Genomic DNA, 25,860 nt, shown 5'->3' with positions numbered 1-25,860 from the left:
CATCAAGCTTTTGGAATCTGACCGTCCCTGCATTTCCAGGTGCTAGTTGCTCCGCCTGCTCGTCAAGGCCCAGTTCGTAAATTTATTCAATGCAGTAAATAGTAAGCGGCAGAGCGGACTACGCCTAGCACATATAATCAAATCTGGGTCGCGGAGGCAAAGTCGGCGGAGGAACGGTCGGATAGTAGCAGACCACGACAATGTATCTGTACAAGTCAGTCAGAGTCCGAGCCCAGCGCTTCTTCGATCGAGTCCAACAGTGAAGGAAGACGCGTGCTTTTGGAGCCGGAGGGAGCAACTATTTGTGAGCGAAGATCCAATGCGGGTCCATGAGTTTTCGGCCGCTTTCCCGGCTCATCAATAGATTCCTCCGACCGCCTTTTACCGCCCAGAAGGGACGAGGAACATTGGAGAGATTTATCAACAGCAAAGGGTAAAAATTGATTCGGTAGCTTCTCGTTAACCCACTTGCTTCTGTTCGCGATGAAGACGGTGTTGAAGATCTTGAGAATCTGAGTGTGGTCGGCTAAAAGTAGTGTTCCATCCGAAGGTGGTGCGATCACGCCGGCTTCGAGGAGAGGCTCATCCGAGAAACCATCTGGTAATGGACCGTCATCCGGGACCGTCAGCTCTGACGGAAGGTCTGTGGTGTCCCCGCCTCCTAGTGCATTCAAAGCGTCGTAATCAACTGCAGCGTAATGCTTGCGGCACATGTCGAGTAGTGAGAGGAGAAGCTCGTTGAGAGCAGGATTTCGAGAGACGGTGAATTGGACTAATCCTGCTTTCAGCTCTTGGAACTTCTGATCACCGCCGACGTAGTGGCCAGATAAAGTAAGGTCGCATGAGTCGTATGTGGATTCAACGTGACGTTGCAAGCGACGACCAGAAAGGTTATGCCGATGGTACTTGAGCGCAAGCCAATGTACGATGTGAACGAACGATTCCAAGTCGTCGGAAACGTCGTTCGGCTTATTAGGATATTTCAGCAATAGAGCAGACATGAATTGCCAAGTGCCCTGAAGTACGTGAATTAAACGAAAAGCCAGGAATAATCACTACACTCACTGAGCGACTTTTCCGGCCAGAATCCTCACTTAAATTTTCCTTGTATTTGCAGAGATCCCAATCGTTCAAGAATCCGCGACACTGTTGGGTGCCCGTGAGATATCCCACCGCATCAGGATCCTGGTCCATTAAGATGTTCCCGATGCTGACATCTCTATGCAATATTTCGGCTAGCGTCCACGCAATATGGTGAGCTAATGTCAGGGTTCGTCAGAAGGAATGGCTCGGACGAGGCACGAAACATGATTCACTCACCTAGAATTGCATGCTTTATCACAATAATCATTTCGCGCACATTAGCGTAATCTTCCAGTGGCCGGCCAACCTCCTTCACGACAATGCGATAGTGAATCCGACCCATCAGGCCGTCATCAAACTCCTGTGTGCGAGTCTTCTGAGGACTAATATCAACATCTCCTCCACAAATGAGGGTAGCAACATGGTTCCGAACTCCGTGTTGATATAACCGCTCGTAGACCTGTCGTTCAGGGTGGACGTTGACAGAGTCAGGACGCCAGGTATCTTTGAGGAACGCTAGCCTCTCCGTGTTCATATCATAGGCCACATAACCCCTCGTTGCACGGCCAGCGAGAGAATAACTGGACGACCGCGCACGCCCGACCAAGTAATACCTGGAGGATGAAGGGCTCATGCCTGGAACATTGACGACGTCACTGGGCTTGAATTCAATCTTGTAGATAGGCCAGCCATCGGACATCATCTCTTTCAGGCACCTCTTGTGATAATCGTTCAACTTACTTTCGCAACGTCTCATCGCCTCCACTTCACCAGGATTGGCGAGGACAACTGTGGGGTCATAACCCCGTTGAACATTGTTCATCTTCCCAAGACGGTACATGAAATTGTGCAGCTTCTCTGGTTCCTCGATGTAGTCAAAGCCCGCGGAGACGACCGCCCCAGCGCGATCCCACCGAATCAATCGAGCGTGAGATTTGCAGATGAATACCATGAAACAGAAGAGGCGATGCTGACGTAGGAGTACCTGTGCCGCGTACTCAGTGATCTGTCCTAGCGTCTCGAAGCCATCCGCGGTATCGTTGCGGAGGAAATACTTCTCGGGATGCTTGAATTCGAAGGCAGATTTTTGATAGTCATTCTTGACCTCGATAGGAACACAAGTCCAGGCCCAAGACACCCGCGCCACATAGTACTTGCGACTTGCAGATGACTTGCCTCGCTTCAACCGCTTCCAAGGAATATTGTACGCTTCCTTTGCTGCCTCAGAGGTAGGATAGATGCCAATATCGAATCTGGTGATGTTTTTATCCCTAGCTTCCTCGGTACCAGTTACGTCGGGATATTCGCCTGTATCTTTAACGGTAAGACCACCCTCGGGAACGACGTCCAGAACGGACTGAAAGGACTTGCACTGTGCACCAATGTTAGACTTAAAGATAGTTATGTAGAAGGAAAATATAAGTGACATACCAAACCAGGGTACATATCAACCTCAAGCCCGTCAAGCTTTACACATTCAAAATTCTCAAACTGAGTTCTTGCTTCGTCCGATGGATCACGCCCCGGAAGAAATTCTTGCATAAATTCTTCAAAACCCACCTCCACGATGTGGTCCTGCATTTCGCTGGCTAAATTTCTTTTGAGTACCTGGTCCTTCTCTGGCAGGTATGCAAATGTCTGTCGACTAGAAACCTCGGCAACGCGAGGTGTTACCTTGGGTGGAGGCGCCGGAGGTTGTGTCGGAGGTAAAGGCGGGGTGCTAGGTTGTGGTACGCTCGGCTCCTCGCCGCAGATCTTACGACAAATCCAGTATCCTGATCGTATATGCCAGCTACGATATCTCGGTAGGAGCCTAAGGCAGTTCACAACCCGGAGGACAATTCGAAGGTTTCGAACACAATGGCGCAGACACCTGTCGAGGTCTACACGTGACCGACGCGTCTCAGAAGCGCCCGTGCTCCGTTCAACCTTCCTTTGTTCCAGACAAGGCAGGCCTATCAAAGTGATGAAAGTTAAAAAGATCGGCCATTTCCTGCGAGAAGACCGTGGACTCGGAGTCAGAGTTCCTCGGGTCAGATAGCGAACTGTCGGAACTGAGAAGGTTATACACAGTGCGTGATTGGGATTTTTTTAAGTGTGACTGAAGGGCACCAGTCCGGCTTTCAGATCTGGCAACTTGATACCACCATCAACATAGCCGTATACCGCAGAGCCGTACGTATCACATGCATTCATCTTACATGGAACTGTAATCGCTGCAATCTGGTTACAATTGATTGGTCAATAGATCACAAGCATGGATGGAAACAATCTTTCAGATACGAAGGGATGTAAAAAGACGTAGAAAACAATTCGGGGAAGATGCAGAGAGGAGGCTTCTTGTTTTTGTGCATTTTATTATGAAGCAAACAGGGCTCAGAGTCAATGCAGACATGCCGATCAGGCAAGGAAAGCATCAGCCACACCATCCTCCGACTGCCAAGATGACGGCATAGCACGTAAGGCCAGGGCAGCACCTTGGCATTTCGGGCCGTGCAATCCAGTCGGGGGTGCATGATCTCCCAGAGGCAATGCATCTGTCGCCATCTGTGGATTGGGTCGATCAACAAAAAAGTGGTATATCTAAAATAATCTCGACCAACCTGCCCGTGCAGCCTCCTGTGCGGCTAGAGCCTGAGGGTCAGAGTCGGTGGCTTCTGCTGTAGGCCATACACTTCAGAAACTTGGATTCAATCTTATCGTATACAGACCTACCTGCGGCAATAGCGTCAAGCACAAATTGCGGGAGAGTTTCAACAGCTACACTGTCACTAGTAGCGCCAGTAGCTTTCCGATGAACTATCAGCAAGTATACATTATGTCCCAGACACACTCACATGCGCCACTAGCGGTGGGCGTGGGTGTAGCCAGTGAAAACAGAGGGATATTGAGAGTGGCTATCAGGCAAAGTTTAAAAATTAGATGATCCCGGGGGCCGGAGAATGCCTCGGCTCGCCTTGCTGAGTAGCGTTCGGCGCCAAGAAAGCATCGTTGAAAAGAGCTGATAAAAATAGGTCAGGAACTACGACAAATGAGATAGCACTGTGACTCGCCTGGATCAGATGTCTGCATGACCTGCGGAGTCATAGTATGGGTGACGAGTCCTATGGCTACAGTAGCGAACGCAAGCGGCTTCATCGCTTAGTGAAGGGGAAAATGACTTGGAGGGTGAGCATGAGGGTACGGCGCACTTTATATCCTGTCAATTGCGAGATAATACCGCTGCTGATGGATTCCTGGTATGTGAATCTGTGTATGGTGGTAAAGGCGTCATGGTGATGATACCAGAACAAGACAATTATACCGGTATTTCGTGAGGCATCATGGAGATTCTCCGCGATGGGCATTGTCGATCTACGCTTTCCCACCGCGAGTATTCGGAGGACCACAAAGAGGGTCGAGGAAGGAGTGATCACCTGTCGCCAAAATCGCGATTCTGACCCCAGAGCAAGATAACGGGAAGTGTCAAGAACAACAGAAGACGCACTGAGTTTCTTCTTTGGTACCCTCAAGAGGTTCGACAGCAACGTGCACAACCATTGTAATATGTTTATAAGGCTTTATGAGATTCAGCTAAAGGCATGGGCAAGCAAACGTAATGCTCGCTTGCCAGGTTATATCGTTAGCTTAGGCTACGAGTTGCAATCTGTCAGTTCCAAATTTCCCAATCGACATCACGCGGAACTGGCCAGTCACCAATCTAGAGATGAAAAGCCCAGCCTCATATGATTTCACGGTGTCTCCAAAGTTTCATTTCATAGAGCTCGTCCATAGACAGATGTCTGACCGTAGTGGGCCGCCGATAAAGATATTAAGTTGCCATTTCAACACACAAGCCTCCCAAGCCCGAAGGGAGGTGTAGCTTGTAGTGTCACACGTCTGCGGCGTGGTCCCCAGAGTATGACTTACCTCTGAGTAGGATCATGACGCAGGTGCATTGGAGTGGTTTTAACATTCGCGGTCATGATCGTCGTTTCCCGATCCGACAGCTCGGAGAAACCAGGGTCGTTTAGCAGGGACCATTACTTAGTAATAGACAGGTGTTCATGATCCTCGTCCTCAAATCCGAACTGATCAAGGAGTGAGTACTTGAGTGGGGCCGCCGAGCTAGAGTAGATGGGGTCGGTACGTTACTGAGGGTCTTGGAGCTGCCAGCACACGACAGATTAGTACGAACGCATCTGCTGAGGACCCCCGAGAATTGGTCAATATGGCTGATCCGGAGAGACGTCTCAGCCTAGTAGCAAATATCTAAGATAGACCCATCTCATTTTCGACTACTATGGTCACAGTGTTACGTATCACGTGCCACTGCCAAATGTTGTCACACTTAGCCCGCGCCGCGTCCATTTTGGCAGGGGAGAAAACCAGTCCCGAGCAAACTACACCTTCCACATCAACTTTGAAAAAAAAATGTCACGATCATATCATTATAAACTGTATTTTGAACAATATGATCGCAGCAGATTTTTTAAAGCAGTGCTGTGGAAGGCGTAGAAAGCCATTTTGTGCTGTTCTCCAGCCAAGCGTGACAATTCAGGTCACGTGAAGTAGTCGGGAATGAGATGGGTCTATCTTAGAATTTCTGAAATGATTTCAGCCACCGTGCGCAGTTCTTGAGCCACCTCACCCGTGATATTAGGTTAACGTGCACGCGAAGAGGTCGCTCGTGCGTCCGACCAGGACATCCTGAGCCACGGAGGTTGGTTCGGACGCACTGGTGTCGGTAGATTGTCCCTGCCTTTCCAAGCACTAGTGCTGCTCCGCATATCCGTTAAGGCATAATTTTTTCTGGAGGCTGGAGCAAATACACGAATGAAGGCCTACATGTATTATTTCACCGCAGTCAAACGCGAATAAATGCATCCAAAGCAGTAATTAAATAGTAAACAGCAGAGATGTCTACACGTAGCACAGATAATCAACTGGATAGCGGAGCCAAAGCCGGTGGATCACAATCGGATACCAATGGTACAGGAAAAGACATAACTGTCGCAGATTACTTGAGAAAAGGACGATGTATTAGCAACGTCAGTCTGAGCTCAGGGCTTCCTGGATCGAGTGCAGCAGTGAAGGGAGACGCGTACTCCCAGAGCCTTTGGAGCGGGAAGGTCCAGCTACTCGTGATTGACGTCCTCGCGTTTTCAGTCGCTTTCTTGGTTCGTCAATGGATTCCTCCGACCTCCGTTTACTACCCAGGAGGGACGTCGAGCATTGCAGAGATTTCTTGTCATCGAACAATATGAATTGATTCTCCTGCTTGTCGCTGATCCAGACTGGGCCGTTCTGCGCATATACGTCATTGAAGATGAGAAGAATCGCTGAGTGGTCAGCCAAAAGTAATGCCCCTTTCGCAGGGCTCGTAGATTGCTTCACGTCGGCTTTGGGGAAGCGCTTCAGATGATCGTCCGAGAAACCCTCCGGCATTTCGCCTTCGTACGTGAATGATTCAGGTTGTAGTGCAGTGCCGGTAGACTTCTTCGGGGCCAAAGACTCTAACGCATCAATATCAACCGCACTGTAATGCTCGTGGCACAGCTGAGCCAAAGAGTTAAGTAGATTTGTGAGAGCAGGATTGCCCGAGACAGCGAATGGGAGCATTCCTCCTTTCAGATGCAAGAATTTTTCGTGTCCACCAACGTAGTGACCGGATTGGGTGCGCACGCACGAGTCGTACGTGATCTCAACGTGCTGCTGCAAGAGAGCTGAACCAGATAGGCTGTGCGGGTGGTACTTCAGTGCAAGCCAACGCACGAGGTGAACGAACGATTCCAAGTCATCAGAAACTTCAGGTCGTTTATAAGGATATTTGAGCAATAGAGCAGACATAAATTGCCAAGTGCCCTGTGAGACATGAGCGATGATGAAAGGCGGGAAGTGCTATGACACTCACAGAGCGACCTTTCTGTCCAGAACTCCCGTCCAAGTCTTCCTTATATTTGGAAAGGTCCCAATCGTTCAGGAAGCCAAGGCATGGTTGAGTGCCCGTAAGATATCCCTGCGCGTCCGGATCCTGGTCCATCAAGACGTTGCCGATGCTGACATCTCGATGCAATATTTCGGCTCGTATCCACGCATCATGGTGAGCTAACATCAAAAGTCGTCAGAAGCAATGACTCAGGCGAGACACGAGATATGAAAAGGCTCACCCCGAATTGCATGGCAGATAACGATAATCATTTCGCGAACATTAGCGTAGTCCTCCAGCGGCCGACCAACCTCTTTCACGACAATGCGATAGTGGATCCGACCCATGAGGTCATCATTGAATTCCTGCGTGCGGGTCTTCTGCGGGTTGAGGTCCACGTCCCCTCCACAGATAAGTGTAGCAACATGTTTCTGAACGCCGCTTCGATATAACCGTTCATAAACCTCTCGTTCAGGGTGGACGTTGGCTGAATCAGGACGCCAGGTATCTTTCAGGAATGCCAGCCTCTCTGTGGTCATGTCGTATGCCACGTAGCCCCTCGTTGCACGGCCAGTGAGAGAATAACTAGACGACCGTGCTCGTCCAATCAAGTAATATCTCGACCGAGAAGAAGATGCAGTCTTGCCAGAAACGTCGACGACGTCACCCGGCTTGAACTCGATCTTGTAGATAGGCCAACCGTCGGACATTGCGTCTTTCAGGCATCCTTTGTGATAATCGTTCAGCCTCTTCTCGCAGCGTCTCATCGCCTCCACTTCGTCAGGCGTGGCGAGGACAGCAGTGGGGTCATAACCCCGTTGAACATCGTTCATCTTCCCCAGCCTGTACATGAAATTGTGCAGCTTTTCTGCATCCTCGATGTAGTTGAATCCCTCGGAGGCGACCGCACCGGTGCGATCCCATCGAATCAATCTCGCGTGAGATTTGCAGATGAATACCATGAAGCAGAAGAGGCGGTGCTGGCGTAGGAGTACTTGTGCTGCGTACTCGGTGATCTGTCCTAGCGTCTCAAAGCCATCCGCGGCATCGGTGCGGAGGAAATACTTCTCGGGGTCCTTAAATTCGAAGGCGGATTTTTGATAGTCATTCTTGACCTCGATAGGAACACAGGTCCAGGCCCAAGACACTCGTGACATGTAGTACTTGCGACTTGCAGACGACTTGCCTCGCTTCAACTGCTTCCGAGGGATATCATACGCTGCCTTCGCGGCCTCAGTGGTAGGATAAATGCCAATATCGAATCTGGTGATGTTTTTGTCCCTGGCATCCTCGGTACCGGTCATGTCAGGATATTCACCTGTGTCTCTAGCGGTAAGGCCACCATCGGGAACGATATCAAGAACGGATTGAAAGACCTCGCACTGTATATCGATATCAGACTTTAAGAGAGAAGGAATGAGCGAGCCACATACCAAACCAGGGTACATATCAACCTCAAGCCCGTCAAGCTTTACGCATTCAAAACTCTTGAATTTGGCTCTTTCTTCGTCGGATGGATTAGGGCCCGGAACAAATTCTTGCATGAATTCTTCAAAATCCACCTCCACAATATGGTCGTGCATTTCGCTAGCTAAATTTCTTCTGAGTACCCGGTCCTTCTGCGGCAGGTATGCGAATGTCTGTCGACTAGATACCTTGGCAACGCGAGGTGTTACCTTGGGTGGAGGTGCCGGAGCCTGTGTCGGAGGTAAAGGCGGGGTGCTAGGTTGTGGTACGTTCGGCTCCTCGCCTGCGGGTCCTACGACGAACCCAGTACCCTGAGACGAATCAGGGTCGGGAGACGGGGTCCGAAGTTCGGGGAGGTTAGGCGGTTCTCCTGTAGGAGAAGTATAGAGTGTAGGATCCTGAAGAAGGTATGATTCAGATGACGAAGAAGACATTGTAGAAAGAAGGAGACACACAGGAACAGGACAGAGAGAGGCCGCGCCTTATATGTGAATGTTGGTGGATGGCCTGAGTGCAATTACAGGTGTTCTGCATTGTGCCGCGCATGAGTCATTTCCGGAAATGAACATGGGCCAACACGCTCACGGAGGCCAGAGGGCAAGCAGACTTGAATGGCTGTAGCCAAAACACCTGAAATCGGTGAGCACATTTCTCCCACGGCATCCAACTTGGCCGATTCGCGCCACTTACTCGATTATCGTATGTGGCAGCTATTATATCGCGGTAGGGGCCTGAGGCAATTCACAACCTGAGGTGAAGTTTCGAACAGGTCTACACGTGACCGACGCGTCTCAGAAGCGCCCGGCCATGGAGCACGGGGTATAAGGCAGGTCTATTCGGTCCGCTTCACCGCCATTCAATATTCAATATTCAGCTTGAAGGGCCGCGTGGTAGTAGTCTTCCGACATATTTGTTTTCGCCTGCCTCCATGCGTCAACGTCTGGAATCGAGACTAACGTGGTAGGGTGTTGCAAACTCATTTAATGAGCGTGCCATTACAAAACAAAAGAGGGTATTCGCAGCCGATACTGTAATTATTAGTGCAAAGATGCACGCATTTTGTTGAGGCGCAGTTAACATTCAAAGAACACATTCGGAAGCTTGTTTTTCACACAGACCATGCAGTGCGGTCACAGAACCATGGCCAGAGAGCGCTATGCTAATCATTCTATGCTCTACCGTTGAGGTTGTACATTTCTGCTGCGACACTCTAACGAAGGCAAGCAAATGTCCGCTTTCACTCAGGCTTTTCGGAGAGCTCGCTCTCCGGCCATCCGTTCGTTCTCTCGATCTCGGCTTGGTGATGAGATATTTTTATTGACTCGCACTCTCCTCAGAAGCACAGGTGTGCGCGTGGGAACGAGCTAGAGGGAGAAAGCTCGGGTGTGAAAACTTCTAGCGGACCGCTGTGAAAGCTCCTAAATGTGACTGTATTTGATGCTAGAGCATTGCACCGAGTAACTACATATTATGCCATATATGTCCGCACGATGATTATGCGCGGTGTGAATGCGGAGGTGGAGCTGTCCAACAACAATGCCTTCCGTATATAGATGCGCACTGCGTACATGGTACAGCACGTGGCGAAAACCTGCAATCTCCGATCCGAACAAGCCGTGCGCATCACCTCCACTGTGCAGCCTATACCTGCACCACTCTAGCGTTATACTATCTCTCCCTCCACTCCTTAAGAACAAACAGCTTTCCAGCCCATTCATCACCCTCTGAACCGCATCTTGGCCAGCACCCATCTTGTATGCATCGGAACACCCAGGTCTGTGTATCATGACATCACATTCGAACGTGCAACCCGCGGCAGCCACTGGGCCGGTCGTGGAGAAGAGGCCATTCCTCAGCCCTGAGATCACGTCGTACTTTATCGCGGGAGGCGTCGCAGGTGCGGCCTCGCGGACAGTTGTCAGCCCGCTGGAGCGGCTGAAGATCATTCAGTGAGTGCCCAGTTTGGTTTCGGAGGAGGATTGGTGATGCTGAACTGAGGGTGGTTGCAGGCAGGTGCAATCGCAAGCGTCGGAGAGACAGTACAAGGGCGTATGGGCGAGCCTTTTGCGGATGTGGAGGGAGGAGGGGTTTAGAGGGTTCATGCGCGGGAACGGGATCAACTGTTTGCGCATCGTACCGTACAGGTGTGTGTGGGCTACACACCGTTGAAGGTGCTTTCGGTGAACTGTCGTTTTCCAGCGCTGTGCAGTTCACCACCTATGAGCAGCTGAAGAAGGTAAGTTCGGTTCAGAACTTGTCTTCAATCCTGCGCGACTAACAGTTTGCTCGAGTGACAGTGGTTCACCGGCTATGGAGCGAAACAATTAGACACGCCAACACGCCTTCTGAGCGGGGGATTAGCTGGTATTAGCTCCGTTTGTGAGTACGCGCTTCCGAATACCTTGCGCATCCAGTGCGGCAGGCGCACCCGTGTTTACCTTATGCCTTGGCTGTCCACTAGGCGCAACATACCCTTTAGACCTCGTTAGATCTCGTCTCTCGATCGCTACTGCATCGATACCGATACCACAATCGACACCAGCGAGCACTGCATCGCAGCCATCACTATATTCTGCCTACCACACCTCTGCGTCGCGGACAGCAGCGGCTGCATTCAGTCACGCCGAACTCACGATGTGGGGTATGACCCTGAAGGTTATGCGGGAGGAAGGCGGCGTGCGGGCGCTATACCGGGGAATAATCACTACCGCAGTTGGTGTAGCGCCATACGTAGGTCGGTGACATCGTATCTTACGTTAGCCTGCGGGCGCGCGCTAATGATCGTCGACGGATGTACGTCCTCCAGGTATCAACTTTGCCGCCTACGAGGCGTTGAGAGGCGTAATTACTCCACCAGGGAAGAGCAGCGTAGTGCGAAAGCTGCTGTGCGGAGCGCTTGCAGGTGAGATGCTGTGACCTGACGCGGGAGTGCCCTTGCTAACGGGTGTTGTGGGCCAGGCTCGGTATCGCAGTCGCTGACTTACCCGTTTGACGTGCTGCGACGGAAGATGCAGGTGACAGGGATGGGGGTCCTAGGGCGGACGCACAGTGGAGCGTTGGACGCGCTGCAGTATATTCTGCGGACGGAGGGCCTGCGGGGCTTATACCGGGGGTTATGGCCTAACTTGCGTACGTGCAATGACCATGTGCTATGCATGATGCTGATTTATTCCGAGAACAGTGAAAGTTGCGCCAAGCATCGCGACGTCGTTCTTCACATATGAGCTAGTGAAGGAGTTCCTCGGTGCGGCGTGATGACAGACCCCACGGCACCAAGTGTCGCTGTCGATATGTGGGGCGCCTCGTGGACGGCGGACGTGGATAGACTAGTGCCTGGGGAACTGAAGGGGTCCATTGTAGTTGAATATTTGGAGGAGATAGAATAGAGATCAGACTAAGTACTCGTCCATCAGACTTCGGTCGCCAGGCTGAGCATGATGATCGTCACGGTGGTCCGACAGTCGTGCTCACGCTGCGTCACAGGCGAGCGTGACTAGAGCTCCCGCACTTCTTCCTCCTCCCTCCCAACCATTGTGCCCCTCCCGCACCTCCCTTCTCTCCTCCCATGTCCTCCCCGAAGTAGCGGCAGTGGGCTCGAAGGTATATATATGCTGTTTTCCCACTCTCACGTTCTTGTCTCAAGCGATCCCAGCAGGATCACCTCGTTGCATCCGCATTGCTCTGCTGGCTCCACCCGCGTCCGAGGATACCTATCACTTGACGCCTTTTTGCGCCCATCTAACAGCCAAGTCGAGCCCGTAATATCCTGGGACGCCCATATCTTATTTGCGTACATTCACCGCATTTTAGCGGTACCAAACACCTCAGATAATGCCCTCAATACACATGTACTCCCGGAACAAGGATACCCATGCCCGCAATGTGGCCGTGTCGCAGTCCACGTCGTCTCTTTCGTCCTCGTTGTCCTCGTCCGTCGAATCCTCTACGCTCTTTCCCGCAGCAACCCCCTCCAATTCCAGCCAGTCCGATATAGCAACCTCCGATCGCTCCGTGGCCTCGCTGACCACCTCCAAGTCCCGCTTCTTCCCTCTCTCCATCGCTCCTCGATCCACCACCACCATGGGGCAGGCCACCTCTCAGGTTCCGCAGAGCGTCCCCGCGTCCCCAACCTCGGCCTCCAGCGCCGGCAACAAGTTCAAGCGTGCTTTCGCAGGCCGGCGCAAGAAATCTCAGGACATCACTGCCTTCCTCGCTGATACCGAGGGGCCCACACGCAGCGGCAAGGAGCGTGAGCCCACCGATACTTCCAGTGTGGTCTCTCCGCCATCGGTGTCCGACCACTCGCATCGCACGGTCGATTCCACTTCCCGCCACTGCAAGGATCTCAGTGTTAACATTGCGCCGACCAAGTTCAGTGTCTTTGGCAAGAAGGTCGGTCAGTCCCCCAAGTCTCCCAAGTTCAGTGGGTCCCCTCCACTAGCATCGCCACCGCCCCCGTTGCCACCCAAGTCCGTCACATTACCGGCTCAGAACAAGGCGGCACTGGCATCTGTCTCCGGAGACAGCCATTCTACAGAACATCCACTCCCGCCACCACCGTCACCCCCGAAACTGTTCCTGCAGGTCACTGCGGAGCGTCTGAAGACGGCACTGCCCGCGACTCCGAGTGATGGTGCGAGTAAAACGGAGGGACCAGTCGTAGCGAAGGAGAAGCCTGCACAGGAAAGGGAGGGTGACTCGCACAAAGAGGACTGGAGGAAGAGCGACTCGACGATGGCCAGCCACTACACTGTGCGCCCCGGGGCTCTTGCAGGCAATCGATCTCCGCGCCCCGTATCACTGGCGGAATCATCGCACTCGGGAAACACCATTGTCCCGGTAAACAAGCGTTTCAGCGCGATCATCACCGATGCCGAGTTCTCCATGGTGGAGGAAAGCGAGGGTTCGGAGCATGACGAGGACATACTCTCTCACCTCTCGATATCCGAGCGGGCATCGCCAAACGGTTCGATGAAGGCGCGAAATCGGCGGTCAGTGTCGCTCAACTTTGGGCCGATTTCGCCTACCAAGTCCAAGCCAAGTGTGGCGGAGCCGTCGTCGAGGCCACTTCCAAACACCCCTACGCACGCCCCCGGCCGGTTTGCCAGCGACCCGCTACCGGCGCACGACGCTCCCACACTCACTCGTGCCGCGGCAACCGGCATCATAGCACCTACGAATTCAAGCAGTACTACACATACCACGACGGGCTTCCACATCCGCAGCCGCCTCGCAGCCTGGACTTCTGCATCATTAGCACCTTCATATCCGGCGCAGAATGAGAGTGCACCCCCGTCTTCCTTCGCACAGCCCAGACGACCTTCTGCCACTCCTAGTGGCCAGCCGTTCTTTAGACAGACTGCAGTCAGTATGACTGGCAGTCTCGCTCCTACTGCCGGCATCGCAAAGGGCCTTGGGAAGCGTGCAGTAGAGAAGGTTGGCCGTGTGTGGGGCGGATTCAGCTCGGGCGCGTCGACTGCTTCCGGGTACTCGTCCTCATCTTCCATGGGCCGTTCGGATACCTCGCTCCGCCCAACGCCCTCTTTGGAATCCAATGCCACGCAGCCCAGTATGAGCGAGAAGCGCAAGTTCAGGCGTCGCACGGGCCACGCATTCTCCGGTGCAGCAAGCATCAGCTCGACGTCGTCCTCTATATCAGACGCTGACCACTTCGTCCCGACGAGTCCCAGTCTCGGCACACGTCTTCGTGGATCGCGCCTCAGCAGCGCTGGGGCACCCGTCGCCGGTGGTCTCGTCTTCCGAAGAGACCTCAAGGAGTGTGTGCGGGAGACTGCGATCGATGCTGTACGCTTGTCGATGTTGAAGGACTCCGATGACGTCGATAGTGGCATAAGGCCACTGGAGGAGCGCTGGTTGCCTGCGCTCGCAGTGCGGTGCGCGCAGCATTTGCTGAAGTGGGGCGTGCAGGAGGAGGGCCTGTTCCGGTGCGTAGCCTTGTCTCTACTTTTGTTGGTATGGCGGTAGCTGATGCGCTACCATTGTGTGTAGCGTAAGCGGACGTTCCTCTCATGTTGCGAAGTTACGTTCCGAGTTCGATGTCGGTGAGTAATTGTACGGTCATCTGCTTGTGGTATACTTGTTGATGGTTACTCTTGTAGGTGGCGACTACGATATGGCCATCTGTGATCCCGGAGATCTCGATCCGCACGCAGTGGCCTCCATCTTTAAAACATATCTTCGTGAACGTGAGTGCTTAATGACAGTTATTACGGTTCAGTACCGCTGATATAACGTCGCAGTACCTGATTCTATCCTGACGTCTGCACTCATCCCATACTTTGAATCCGCCATGGTGGCCGAAGAGCAGGCTAGGACTAGCATCGACTCAGAGACCTCAAGGGTCGCGGGCAAAGTAGGACCGTCGTTATCGTCGGGTCCACAAGGCGGTCTTCCCGCCCTGCGCAAGCCACCATCGCTGTCTACGCTCGCAATGCCAAGCTTCGCGACGAAGCGCAATGTATCGGAATCGCTGCTGAACGCGCTCACCTGGCTCATTGCTCAGCTGCCCCGTGAGAACCGCGACTTGCTATACACCGTCGTTCAGCTCATCAAGGCCACTGCTGACCATAGCAAGGAGACGAAGATGCCCATGGGGAACCTCTTATTGGTTTTCTGCCCGAGTTTGAACATGAACCCGAATCTGTTGCGTGTACTCTGCGAGGCCGACTGCATCTGGAACGGTGTTCCAAAGCCTCCCGTCGAGAATGTTATCAGCAAGGTGCCTGAAGAGTCTGAGAACGAAGAGGTGGAAGGTACACCCTCTATCAATGCCTCTGTCATTTCGAGCAGCAGTATGACCTCTGGAGAAGTGTCGTCTAGCGGAGAGCCCACCACCGAAGACGAAGCTTGGACATTGGACACTCCCGAAGGTTCCTTCAAGGCACCTGCAGATGATATTCTTGAAGTGGCAGTTTCGGAACCAGACCAAAAGTCTGAACAACCCATCACCCGTATCTCAGCGATGTCTGTCATGAAGGATGACGACGCATCTTATGTCTCTGCACAGGAGATTCTTTCTGCTGTCCCTACTCGCAGTCCCAGTCCTGCTGTCTCCGGTCCACATATTCCTCCCCTTTTGACTTCATCTGACTCATCATCCTCTTCCTCGACTAATTATGAGGATCCTGTTTCGCCCCAGTTACCCTCATCCGAAGATGCTGCTGTAACAGTTATACCATCGTCAGAGGACAGTGCGTCCGCTGCTATGAACTCTTCACGATCGTCTGATCCCCTCCGACCTTTCGTACCGTTCCCGTCTTCTGGTAGGGAGTCTCCCGCGCGTACCATGACCCACCGAAAATCTTTCACACTTCTCTCGTTCCCCCAGATAAGAACCGCTAGTACTGAGTCTAGTGCTCCGAGCGCCTCGTCTTCGACGTGGCCTGCGCGGACGAAGCGACCCTCGTTGCACCTGCTTTTTTCCAAGTCAGTCTCGCGGCTGGTTTCTCCGACCAGTGGACCGCCCTTGACGGCAGCCTCGGTACCCACTCTCGCGCTGACTACGGAGTACGGTGAGACATCGCGAGCTGCCTTCCCGAGCAGCTCGCTTTCTCCACCCGTGCTGGACACGTCCATCTCATCCTCGCCTATCTACCTTGAATTTGACGACCTGGTCAGCCATGTGCGGAGTAACAAGGAAGAGGATGTCTCCAAACCTTCTGGCGAAGCAGCGGAGTCGCAGCAACAGCTCCTGCACACGCACGTACGCGCGGATTCGTACGCGCCGTCGGTGTACACAACACCAATGGGCATGACTCCAAGAGAGACGCCCATCGCCGACTTCTATCAGAACCGCTCGAAGTCGTTGATTTCCTTCCACGGGGAAGAGCATGTTTCCCCTGTGACGCGGGCGCGGTCGGAGTCCGCCGTCTCACAGATCATAGCGACGCCTTCCATTCAGATTGGCGTTGAGGCGCCGGAGGATTGGGCGCAGAGCGTGTTACTCGCCGCGCGGGGCGAGTCTAGTGCTGGAAAAGGCTCGGAGGAGGTTGTAGCCTGAGAGCTGCTCGTCCTCCATCTATCGTTGTGTCAGTGTTGGTCCTACTTCGCCGGACGAAACTTTGTTCTTCCTGTCTTAGACCTCAAATGCACAGTGGCTTGTGTACTGTCGTTCCGTACGTGTCACTGCCTGTCATCTAGTTTCATTCATTAGCTATCGTTGCACGCTGGTTCCCTCTGCATCGTCGGTCAATATCACGCTATGCATTCATTAGTCACCTTATCTTGCATTTACACTTGCACCTTTACTTATGTCATTCCATTCATCTTCATAGTCGGTCGCTGTCAAGGGTTGTTCCTGGAAATGAATTAATAATACCTTCTCTGAGCCTCTCCATATGCAGGACTCGTGGAACTAGTTGGTCTGCAAAACATGTATTATAATTGCAAATGCTATATCTGAGACAATCCAGTGATGCGATGACAATGGATGCGATGTGGTATAATTCGGGCGTATGATACATGATTCGTTGTACACTCTAGTTCTACATCTGTCAGAACATACGCGACATCGCAGTGTCCATTCGCGTTTCGAAAGTGTTTAGAGAGCGTCAGGGGAAATATCGCCGAGAGTGTTCAGGTCTGCTGCACTGTATGCACTGAACAACGACTGCGTCTCGTCGCCGTACTCGGACTGCGAGTCTATGGTCTCCTGCAATATCATATGAAATCAGAAATGCTGGAGATACTTGCGATAGTGGCAACATACGTCGAAGTAGTGATGCGCGAGGCTACGAGGAGCTGCAAGAAGATGGCGAGATAAGCATCTGTGTACACCGAGTGACATCCTCCTTACTCTTGGGCGTCTTTGGTAGGCGACAGCTTGCGCCACTTTGCAGGATGTGATACGCGACAAGTCCGGACCTAAACGCAGAAATCAATTCAGATCATCATGCGCCACAAGTCACCGAACAGTCTCAGCTCACCATCCCGTCTGATGAGAAGCACCCAATCCTCGACCATCATCAGCGTGGAAAAACTACCGAATCCTTAGCATACGTATTTTCCTCGAGGATTAAAATAACGTACCTCATAAAACCAGACGTAGTCGCGGAAGTAAGGATCACGATCCAACTTCGGATTCCCTCCGTTCGCAGCTCGTCTGCCCTCCATATCGCGCCCGAAGATGTGTATGATTCTGTGCTGAATTTCCTCTGCGACATTCACAAGGTTCATGTAATCTCCGCTGCCCGTGGGACATTCCACCTGCACAGCAGATGATCAGGAATCATGGTGAGCATGTGAGCGGATCCACCTACCTGCAGCTCATCACCGTAATACTGATGGAACCTCTGCAGACTCTCTATCAAGATAAAGTTCACAGCGAGCCCTGATAAGGTGGTCAACGGCCAAATGAGACGGGAACACTGGAATGGAGAATTAATGCCGAACTCACAAATAGGTCCCCTCCAGTTCGAATTACCACCGAACATCCCGGATTTGGAATCTCCGGGCCAATAATTGACCTCATAGCGTTCGCCGTTGACATCCATTCCCCAAGGTTGATCCTTGTGCTTCTTAGACAAACTAAAACATGGGTAAACCATTATGACCCCCGCAACGACGATGGTGGAATGGAAAGTGGAATCCACTCACGATCGGATCCCATGCTCGCTGAAGAACTCAGATTCATCCAGCATCTTTTCTAGAATCTTGACAAGTCGCTCTTTGCTGGCTAGCGCCAGAAGCCTGCGTTCGCCTCTACCTTTAACTGCGTGCGACGTCAACTGGTGACGTTCGTACCACAAATATCAGAGCTATACCTTTCATGTTCGCCATGTTCCTCCCCGACAGCTCGGGCCTGTTATCAATAAACCACTCCATACGCTTCTTAAAGCCAGGGAAGCGGTTGATAGTCGCGGGTTCTAGCACCAGCGTCGCGTAAAGCGGAATCAGACCGACGAGGCTCCGCACGGGCAACTGCATTGAGCTGCCCGGCCCGAATTGAATTGCATCGTAGTACATCCCGTCTTCTTCGTTCCATAGACTAAGCTCATCCTCGCCTTCACGGTAGGTCATCGCATCAGCAATGAAGATGAAGTGCTAATTGAGAATATAATCAGCCAAGACTACTAGGGAAAACAACGCATTTACCTCGAAGAACTTGGACGCGATATCTTCGTAGACAGAGTTATGCTTAGCCAATTCAAGAGCGATATTCAGCCTGAGACATCTGGGTTAGCACGCAACAGTAACACACCACCCAACGGGGCTAGACGCACATATTCAGACAATAAAATGCCATCCACGCCGTTCCATCTGCCTGACGGAGAACACCACCAGTGGGCAAGGGTTCTGATCGATTGAAGACACCGATGTTATCCAACCCGAGGAAACCACCCTCAAAGACGTTGTTCCCTCCTTGATCTTTCCGGTTGACCCACCTGGAAGAAGACGGGTAGAAAGAGACATTAATAATAGGCGACTATATGCGCATTGAACCAGCTGCACTGACCATGTGAAGTTGAGCAATAGCTTTTGGAAGACACGCTCCAAGAACTGGAGATCTTCCCGGCCGTACAACTTGCGTTCAATCTTGAAAACGCGGAAAGTTGCCCTAATAATAAGCACGGTCAGGCGACATTGGAGAAACAATATAAATATTCACTGACCAGGCGTGAACAGGAGGGTTAACGTCGCTGAAGTTCCACTCATACGCTGGCATCTGCCCATCAGGCTTCATGTACCACTCACGAGTGAGCACATCGAGTTGCTTCTTTGCAAAAGCTGGATCCACGACTGCCAGCGGAATGCAGTGGAACGCAGTATCCCAAGCAGCAAAGAACGGATATTCCCACCTGAACGAGGGATTGACTTTAATGTGTGATGGTGTGAAGTAGGTACTCACTTGTCAGGCATAGAAAGAATGTCGGCAATGTACATGTGTTTCCATTCCTGCGGCAAGATGTCGGTCAGAATCGCCGCTCATAGACAAGACATACCCGCTTACTCTGTTCCTGATCCACTTCCTCTCAGGAGGCGGTGGCGGCTGAGCCGGGTCGCCTTGCAACCAATCCTTCTGGGAGAACTGGTAGTACTGTTTCGTCCACAGCATACCACCAAGGGCCTGTCTCATGATTTGCCGCAAATCATCGCTGATAGGGCCCATAACGAGAGAACCATAGAACTCGTTCGCCTCTTCTCGACGTTCCTCAACCGCGTCATCGAACATAGCTTCATCCTCGATGCTTGGGTCCTGCCCGGGAAGCCTGGGTGTCAGCTTGAGGCGTACAACGGCGCAGCCACCGCGCGGAGGCACATCGCGGAAGACGTAGTGTGCCGCGGACTTCGTTCCGCGCTGCGCGGGGTTAACAAAGGACGGCGTCAATGGGAAAGGTGTGCGCGGACCCTCCTCTTCGTCGCTTGGGGTGCTGTTCTCGCTGCCCGGCTCTACGTGGTGAGGAGTAATTCCTGTATGAATCTTGGTAGCAAAAAACCCCGGGTGTCCCTCGGCCGTGGGTGGAGGACGATGCGAAGGTATGATATGGTCGTGGAACGCATCTTTGACATAAGCTGTCTCGTTTTGCCCCCCATAGAGCCTGTGGAAGTTCGTGTTGTTCTCCGTGAAGAGTAAGTCGGGCTCGACCGCGTCTAGATCCTCATCATCGATGACGTATTCTCCGTCCGCGCTGACGGGAGGAGGGGACGGAAGGCAGTACAAATGATATTTCCCTAAGGTTGGGTGCACAGCTGTGATGACACTGTTTCCAGAAGCGCTCAATACGGGCATTGGAGGCTTCTTGAGAGGCCAGGACCATGTGTTGGGGAACCAGAATTGAGGAACCACATGCAGTGTGGCAGGGTCTGGCCCGCGATTATAGGAAGTGATGCGCACATATACACTTTCAGGATCTTGTTCGTCCTTCGCATACTAGAAGTCGAGAGAGTAAAATATGCTATGCTGCAGGGAGTGTGGCTACTCACCTCTACAAATACATCCCAATAGCGGTCATCATCGAACGCGTCGGAGTCCAATATCTCGAACTCTGAGACATTGCGGTCGCGATGAACATTTTCGCGCACCAGCTCTTCGTATGGAAAGGCCTTTTGAGGGTACTTGTAGAGGAACTTCATGTACGAATGTGTCGGAGTCGAGTCTAGATAATAATACACTTCTTTCACGTCTTCTCCATGGTTTCCTTGATGTCCGGTAACACCGAAGAGGCGTTCCTTGATGATACGATCCTGGCCGTTCCAGAGCGAAAGGGAGAAACAGAGGCGCTGGTGATTGTCTGAGATGCCTGCGATCCCATCCTCACCCCATCTATATGCGCGAGAACGAGAATGTTCGTGAGGGAAGTGGCTCCAAGCATCCCCGTTGGAAGAATAATCCTCGCGGACGGTGGCCTGCATATATGCGCATGTTTTAGGTTGAACTCGCGACCAAATACAACTCGTCACACGCACCCATTGCCTATCGCTGAGATATGGGCCCCATCTCTTCCAGTGATGTTTCTTCTCTGCATCTTGGTCCAGACGATACCTTTCCGCCCCGCGGTAAGTCGAACCAAGCTTGTTGGCGAGCCTCTCGCGGAACGATCTGACATCGTCACTCTGCTCCTCGTGTTTCGGAGAGGTCGAGTCAGCCTTCGTAAGCTTTGGCGGTGGTAGAGGAGCCTGCTGCTGCTCATTTAACACGGGTTTGGGAATATCAATAGTGAGAGCCGCGTCGGACGACGAACGAGACAATTCTTGCCCGTCGCCATTCGTGTTCTCGCCTCGGAATATTTTCCCCTGTATTATCTTTGTCTGAGACATTTTCCGGGATGAGGTGAGACGTGCTGTGGAGTGCAGGGAGTAACGAGGCAGGAGCGAGGCAGCACGACAAACGCGTCCGAGACTACTTAAGACGCGTCTGACGTCACTTGCCAGTTCAGGGCGGATACTTCCGTATTCAGACAATCTCAGTACACGCGACTTCTCGAGCTTTGTTACACACCTTCTCAGGTTCTATCTATTCAATGCCTTGAGGATCGACTAGACCCAACAGTTTAATAAGATAGCATTCCGTAAATGCCTGCCTGGCAAGCAATCTATAGTACTCGATACACAACAGTCGGCGAGTAGCCAACCGAACAAATCCCGTACGCAGGGGACAAGATCGGGCTGTACCCGCTAAGAGTCAACACACAACCAAGTGGTTAGATGAATGAGGATATGAAAGCGAAAGGAATGGAAGCGAGGAGGCCGAACAGGCACAGACGGGTGAATGGTCAGAGGATCAATGAATATTGCGACGGCATGCATACTTAAGGTACTGGAGAAAAAACAATGAGAAAGAAAGATCATAAGCTTGTCGTAATACAGAGTAGCACCAAGGAATGTGGGTCCCTAAGTATAAGGATAATGCCAAGTCAAGACGGAATCAGTGCGGTGCGATGATGGCTGCGGGTATGACGGTGAGCGGGGACGGAAAGATGGGTGCACGGGGATGAGATGACGCAGAGTCTTGGAAACTAGAAATAGGATGTAAGGGATAAGACGTAGGATCACTGCACGTATAGCGTCACTTGGTTTCCAGGTCGGAAAGACTCGAACGCCATCTGTACATCCTCCGTCGAACCCAAGGAGACCAGATCCCCATCTTCGTCCTTATACTTCACTCGCAACGGACCATCGTCCCTCCGCGGACCACACAGCCTGATCTTCTTACCGACCTTCTCCACAAGCTCGGTGTACTCCGCTGAGCGTGGCACCTGGATTACGAAGATATCCTCATGGAAGTGCACCTTCACCTTCACCGGCGCTCCTAGCTGGTCCATTGCCGATGTGACCACCTGGTCGCTCCGCTGTGACCGTATGGGATGCAGTGACATGTTCCCAAGAGACGATTCGCTTGAGCCGAAAGGCGTGATAGGGGAGCTACTGCTGTGTGGTGAGTAATCCGAACTATCGCCTGTCGACTGACTCGAGCCACTCCCTCTCTTGTTGACACCCATGGAGCTCTGCGACCTATTGCTCCACGGCACCGAGGTGGGCAGCGGTGGGGGCAGAGTATTCGGAACATAGGCAGACGGCTGGCTTGCGCTGCGCGACCGCATCGGAGACGTCCCGGACGGTAACGCTGGTCCACCATTTGGCGATTGTTCATACGCACTCCTCAGCTTTGTCGAGCTGAACTGGCTACGCAGGGTGCTGCTCCGGCCGGGTGGGGGACCAGAACCATACCCATTAGAGTCGGGAGTGTAACTACCACCAGTACGAGATATGGATGGTCGCCCGCTGCCAAAGGGAGAGCCATGATTGCTCGTAGCGGATGTCGGAGTAATGGTTGAATGTCCACTCATGCGAGAAGTGAGCGGATAGCCATTGTACTCTAATCGGCGAGTTCCAATGGGTGTTCCCCTTCCCGACGGAGGGAAAGCGGACGACGGAGGATAGTCCTCGAAATCATCGTCTGGGTCAACATCGAAACCATCATGAGGAGGATATCCTTGAGGACCGTCGCTGTAACCAAGTTGATCGGGTGGAATAGATGCCTGAACGTATTCGTCAATTGCATACGGATGACGGGAGCTGCGATTGCTTTGAAGGCCCGATAAGTACGGCGACGACATGGCACTATGCACCGCTGGTGCGCTGCTGTACGCTGTAGATTGAGAGAACACCGAGTATGTTCTTTCTTGACTGTGTGTGGTCGACGGTTGTCTGATTACCGGTGCCGATGCAGAAGTCATTTGCAAGCGGATGTTGCGGTCTGACGTGCGCCGACTCGCGGTCTCCTGGATCATGCGGTTCAACTGATTTTCCCACATTTTCAGCTGTTCCTCGTTGCGACAACGAAGAGTAAAAAACTCCAGATCGTCATCACCCCGCCACCACACAGCCAGGGAGTATTGGCCTGACAGTAAAGGTGAGTACGCGCAATTTACTGAAAACTTGTTAAGCGAACCTGCTGAGACCTTAGGCACAGCCTGTGTCACATTGTTCAGGAAAATACGACCCTTGAGTAATAAAGGTGTATTTCGCTTCCTCGAAGGACCTGCACCTGGAAGCACGAGAGGTGCCGGCACCACCGGCTTCTTCAGAATGGAATTGCTCTTGTTAACCTTCTTCCCGTTCGTAGGCGGAGAGAGACACTCCTTGCAGCACAGAATAATCTTCTCAAATAGGAATACGTGATATTCCCGATCAACTTCCGACTTTGTCACCGTGAAGATATCATCGAGGAGGAGCGTGCCGAAGTTGGATATATGATGTCCTTTCCAGTCTTCCACGCGGCCTTCGAGGTTCTTCACCGTGGCATGATTTTCGGCTCGCCGCTGCGCCTCATTGATCTTGTCCGTGATCCGCTTGGCAGCCGCAACACCGCTCTCCAGCTCATGGCAGAATGGATAGTCAGTGCTTTTCACAGCTTTCAGGAGCGACTAAGGGAAATGAAACTGGTATCAGATAGCGCGACGAATATGGTACTCTGAAACCAACCTCCAATAGAAGCGGATACTTGCAGATCCTTTGAACTGGCTTAATCAGGAAAGCTGGAAGTTCCACCTTCGCGTCCAGCACGTGATTGAGCGCCTGAGCATGTATTCAATTCACGGTCATCGGAAAGCACAATTCTGCAATGGACGTACAGCAAGGTTCTGTTCTTCCTGTAACAAAATCTCTGAGGCCATGATATAGTTTGCACAATAAGGTTCATACACGGCGAACTCGTCTTCCTATTGTTCCATGTTGAGAATAGTCAGCTAGAATACAATAACGTCCGACAGTGGCAGGCGCGGACGCTTACATTTTCGATGAAGGGTAGACCCCAACGTTGTTCGTCCCACGACAATTCGGCGACACTCTCCAGCTTGATGAGGAACTTTCTCTGAAAATTCAGAAGCTTGTTGAGGTTGGGGAAGAGGAGGTGGATGGTGTCTTGATCAATGACATTGTTTTGCGAAGCTGCATTTGAATATTTCTGTGGGGAAGAAATTGGGGTAAACGGGATAGGACAGCGACAGAATGAGACACACCTGCATACTCTCCAAGTCTTGAACATATTTGCGTTCTGTCTCGACCAGTTCCTTGATAATATTGAACCGAGCGCCATTGGGTTCCGCAGGCGGGGTTGAGAAACCCCCGTCCATTGTCAGTGAATCCGTTGATTGGTACTCAGAAAGGACGGTGGGAGACGGGGGCGCTGACTCGACGAAGACATCCTCCGGAAGATGCTGTGCAAGGTGAATCACGTTGTTCACGACCTGAGAAAGTGTTAACTAATTGCCACGACAGTCTCCTACGGAGTGAGTTCACTGACCTTCACGAAGCCATCGGTGGAATTACGGTCCCATAGCTCTGTAACCGTAAACTGCTCGCAGCCTTCAATCTGTTTTATTTGCATCGAGAAGAGAGCAATCGCTCGCTTCTTCGTCTTCTCGTTCGTCGCATCGAACGATGTCGAGCCTGTATCGATGTTGATCGTAGTGAACGGCGCGGGAAGGAGATTGAACAAGTAGCACAAGGGAACGCCCAGAGCGAAACAGTCCCATAGCTGAGTAACAGGATCAGTGGATCGTCGCGAGGATTCCGGGGGTGAAGAGAGTGTAAACCACTCGGGGAAGTCCTGGACGCGCATCAAACGAGTGCGTAAAGCCGAACATTGCTGGTAGAGAGACGTCGACTGAGAGGCAGCTTTATTAAGGAGGGTGTTATTAGCGACCGGCGATTCGATGGTGGGCGTAGTGGAGATCATCGACTTTTTACGCCCTGCGGCGGTGGAGGTCATTACGGTGAGACGGCTGGAGGGCGTACAGGATGATGGTAGGATGGAAGAGCCGTAGTGGTTACAGGACGTGTGCTTTTGGAAAGATAGAGTCGGCAACAGCAGCTGGTTCGTACACACGGTATAGCCGATGGGAACAACTCCGGATTCTATTTGTGGCTATTTGCCTTACGCCAGGAAATTGGTGAGTCTCCCTCTTTTGTCTGTTTCCTCCCACGTATTTAGGTATAACACTAATTGTTCTTGCTTGTAAGCCTATTATACACTCATGAACCTTTTATTTATTTGCTCCCCCTCTGGCTTGGCTTTTGGTGAACTATCGACCGGCAGAAGAGGGTCCATGAGCAGTGGGGACCTTTGGCGAGATCACATCCTCCCCGTCAACCCCCGCATGTGGAGGCCTCGGTACGCAAAGATTTGCCTGACCAGGACCTGTAAGACGGTGCCCTTGATGATGTATGATGATATATCATTCCACTCCAACTGTTTCAAAGTGAAGTATAGTCCACTGGAGCATGTATCTAGTAGTCTGGAACAGCTCTTAATGTCGAGAGCTCGGGTCGCACCGGACTCCTAGTATCATGGTCCTGATCCCACCGAATGCCCATCAGAGTGCGATCAGTCATGTCAGAGACTCGTCGGAGCAACACAAGTGCGATTCACGCAAATACAG

At 52.1% G+C, this 25,860-nt stretch overlaps 7 protein-coding genes across 7 annotated transcripts; 2 read left to right on the top strand and 5 right to left on the bottom strand.

Moving 5' to 3' along the window:
• Nucleotides 1-215: 215 nt before the first annotated feature.
• Nucleotides 216-2,664, bottom strand: SCP_0309550 (hypothetical protein; the record flags this gene model as incomplete). Its single annotated transcript, XM_027756340.1, has 4 exons — nt 216-1,016; nt 1,066-1,259; nt 1,321-2,455; nt 2,515-2,664. The coding sequence occupies 4 exons, from the start codon at nt 2,662-2,664 to the stop codon at nt 216-218; spliced, it is 2,280 nt and encodes a 759-aa protein (XP_027612141.1).
• Nucleotides 2,665-3,499: 835 nt separating this feature from the next.
• On the bottom strand, nt 3,500-4,170 carry SCP_0309540 (hypothetical protein; the record flags this gene model as incomplete). The annotated part of the gene is made up of 6 exons (XM_027756339.1): nt 3,500-3,630; nt 3,687-3,743; nt 3,799-3,870; nt 3,921-3,980; nt 4,040-4,084; nt 4,137-4,170. 6 exons carry the CDS (start codon nt 4,168-4,170, stop codon nt 3,500-3,502), a joined length of 399 nt encoding a protein of 132 aa, XP_027612140.1.
• A 1,944-nt stretch (nt 4,171-6,114) lies between these two features.
• SCP_0309530 (predicted protein) lies at nt 6,115-8,574 on the bottom strand (the record flags this gene model as incomplete). The annotated part of the gene is made up of 4 exons (XM_027756338.1): nt 6,115-6,927; nt 6,977-7,170; nt 7,233-8,373; nt 8,425-8,574. 4 exons carry the CDS (start codon nt 8,572-8,574, stop codon nt 6,115-6,117), a joined length of 2,298 nt encoding a protein of 765 aa, XP_027612139.1.
• A 1,669-nt stretch (nt 8,575-10,243) lies between these two features.
• SCP_0309520 (Uncharacterized mitochondrial carrier) lies at nt 10,244-11,713 on the top strand (the record flags this gene model as incomplete). The annotated part of the gene is made up of 8 exons (XM_027756337.1): nt 10,244-10,407; nt 10,468-10,602; nt 10,658-10,694; nt 10,756-10,837; nt 10,920-11,192; nt 11,265-11,360; nt 11,417-11,587; nt 11,640-11,713. 8 exons carry the CDS (start codon nt 10,244-10,246, stop codon nt 11,711-11,713), a joined length of 1,032 nt encoding a protein of 343 aa, XP_027612138.1.
• Nucleotides 11,714-12,304: 591 nt separating this feature from the next.
• On the top strand, nt 12,305-16,478 carry SCP_0309510 (hypothetical protein; the record flags this gene model as incomplete). Its single annotated transcript, XM_027756336.1, has 4 exons — nt 12,305-14,403; nt 14,468-14,520; nt 14,578-14,664; nt 14,719-16,478. The coding sequence occupies 4 exons, from the start codon at nt 12,305-12,307 to the stop codon at nt 16,476-16,478; spliced, it is 3,999 nt and encodes a 1,332-aa protein (XP_027612137.1).
• Nucleotides 16,479-17,018: 540 nt separating this feature from the next.
• SCP_0309500 (Uncharacterized protein) lies at nt 17,019-21,235 on the bottom strand (the record flags this gene model as incomplete). Its single annotated transcript, XM_027756335.1, has 17 exons — nt 17,019-17,129; nt 17,187-17,218; nt 17,274-17,341; nt 17,404-17,456; nt 17,507-17,683; nt 17,737-17,807; nt 17,874-18,004; nt 18,074-18,188; nt 18,241-18,520; nt 18,572-18,641; nt 18,700-18,861; nt 18,933-19,034; nt 19,090-19,275; nt 19,326-19,372; nt 19,428-20,348; nt 20,402-20,824; nt 20,885-21,235. 17 exons carry the CDS (start codon nt 21,233-21,235, stop codon nt 17,019-17,021), a joined length of 3,300 nt encoding a protein of 1,099 aa, XP_027612136.1.
• A 731-nt stretch (nt 21,236-21,966) lies between these two features.
• On the bottom strand, nt 21,967-25,190 carry SCP_0309490 (Rho guanine nucleotide exchange factor scd1; the record flags this gene model as incomplete). The annotated part of the gene is made up of 7 exons (XM_027756334.1): nt 21,967-23,318; nt 23,370-23,844; nt 23,903-23,995; nt 24,052-24,138; nt 24,210-24,383; nt 24,439-24,666; nt 24,723-25,190. 7 exons carry the CDS (start codon nt 25,188-25,190, stop codon nt 21,967-21,969), a joined length of 2,877 nt encoding a protein of 958 aa, XP_027612135.1.
• Nucleotides 25,191-25,860: the final 670 nt, after the last annotated feature.

Source organism: Sparassis crispa (assembly GCF_003851025.1).
Source record: "Sparassis crispa DNA, contig_000002F, whole genome shotgun sequence".
NCBI lineage: Eukaryota > Fungi > Basidiomycota > Agaricomycetes > Polyporales > Sparassidaceae > Sparassis > Sparassis crispa.
The sequence above is the reverse complement of the archived record's forward strand: the minus strand, read 5'-3'. Positions and strand labels throughout refer to the sequence as shown.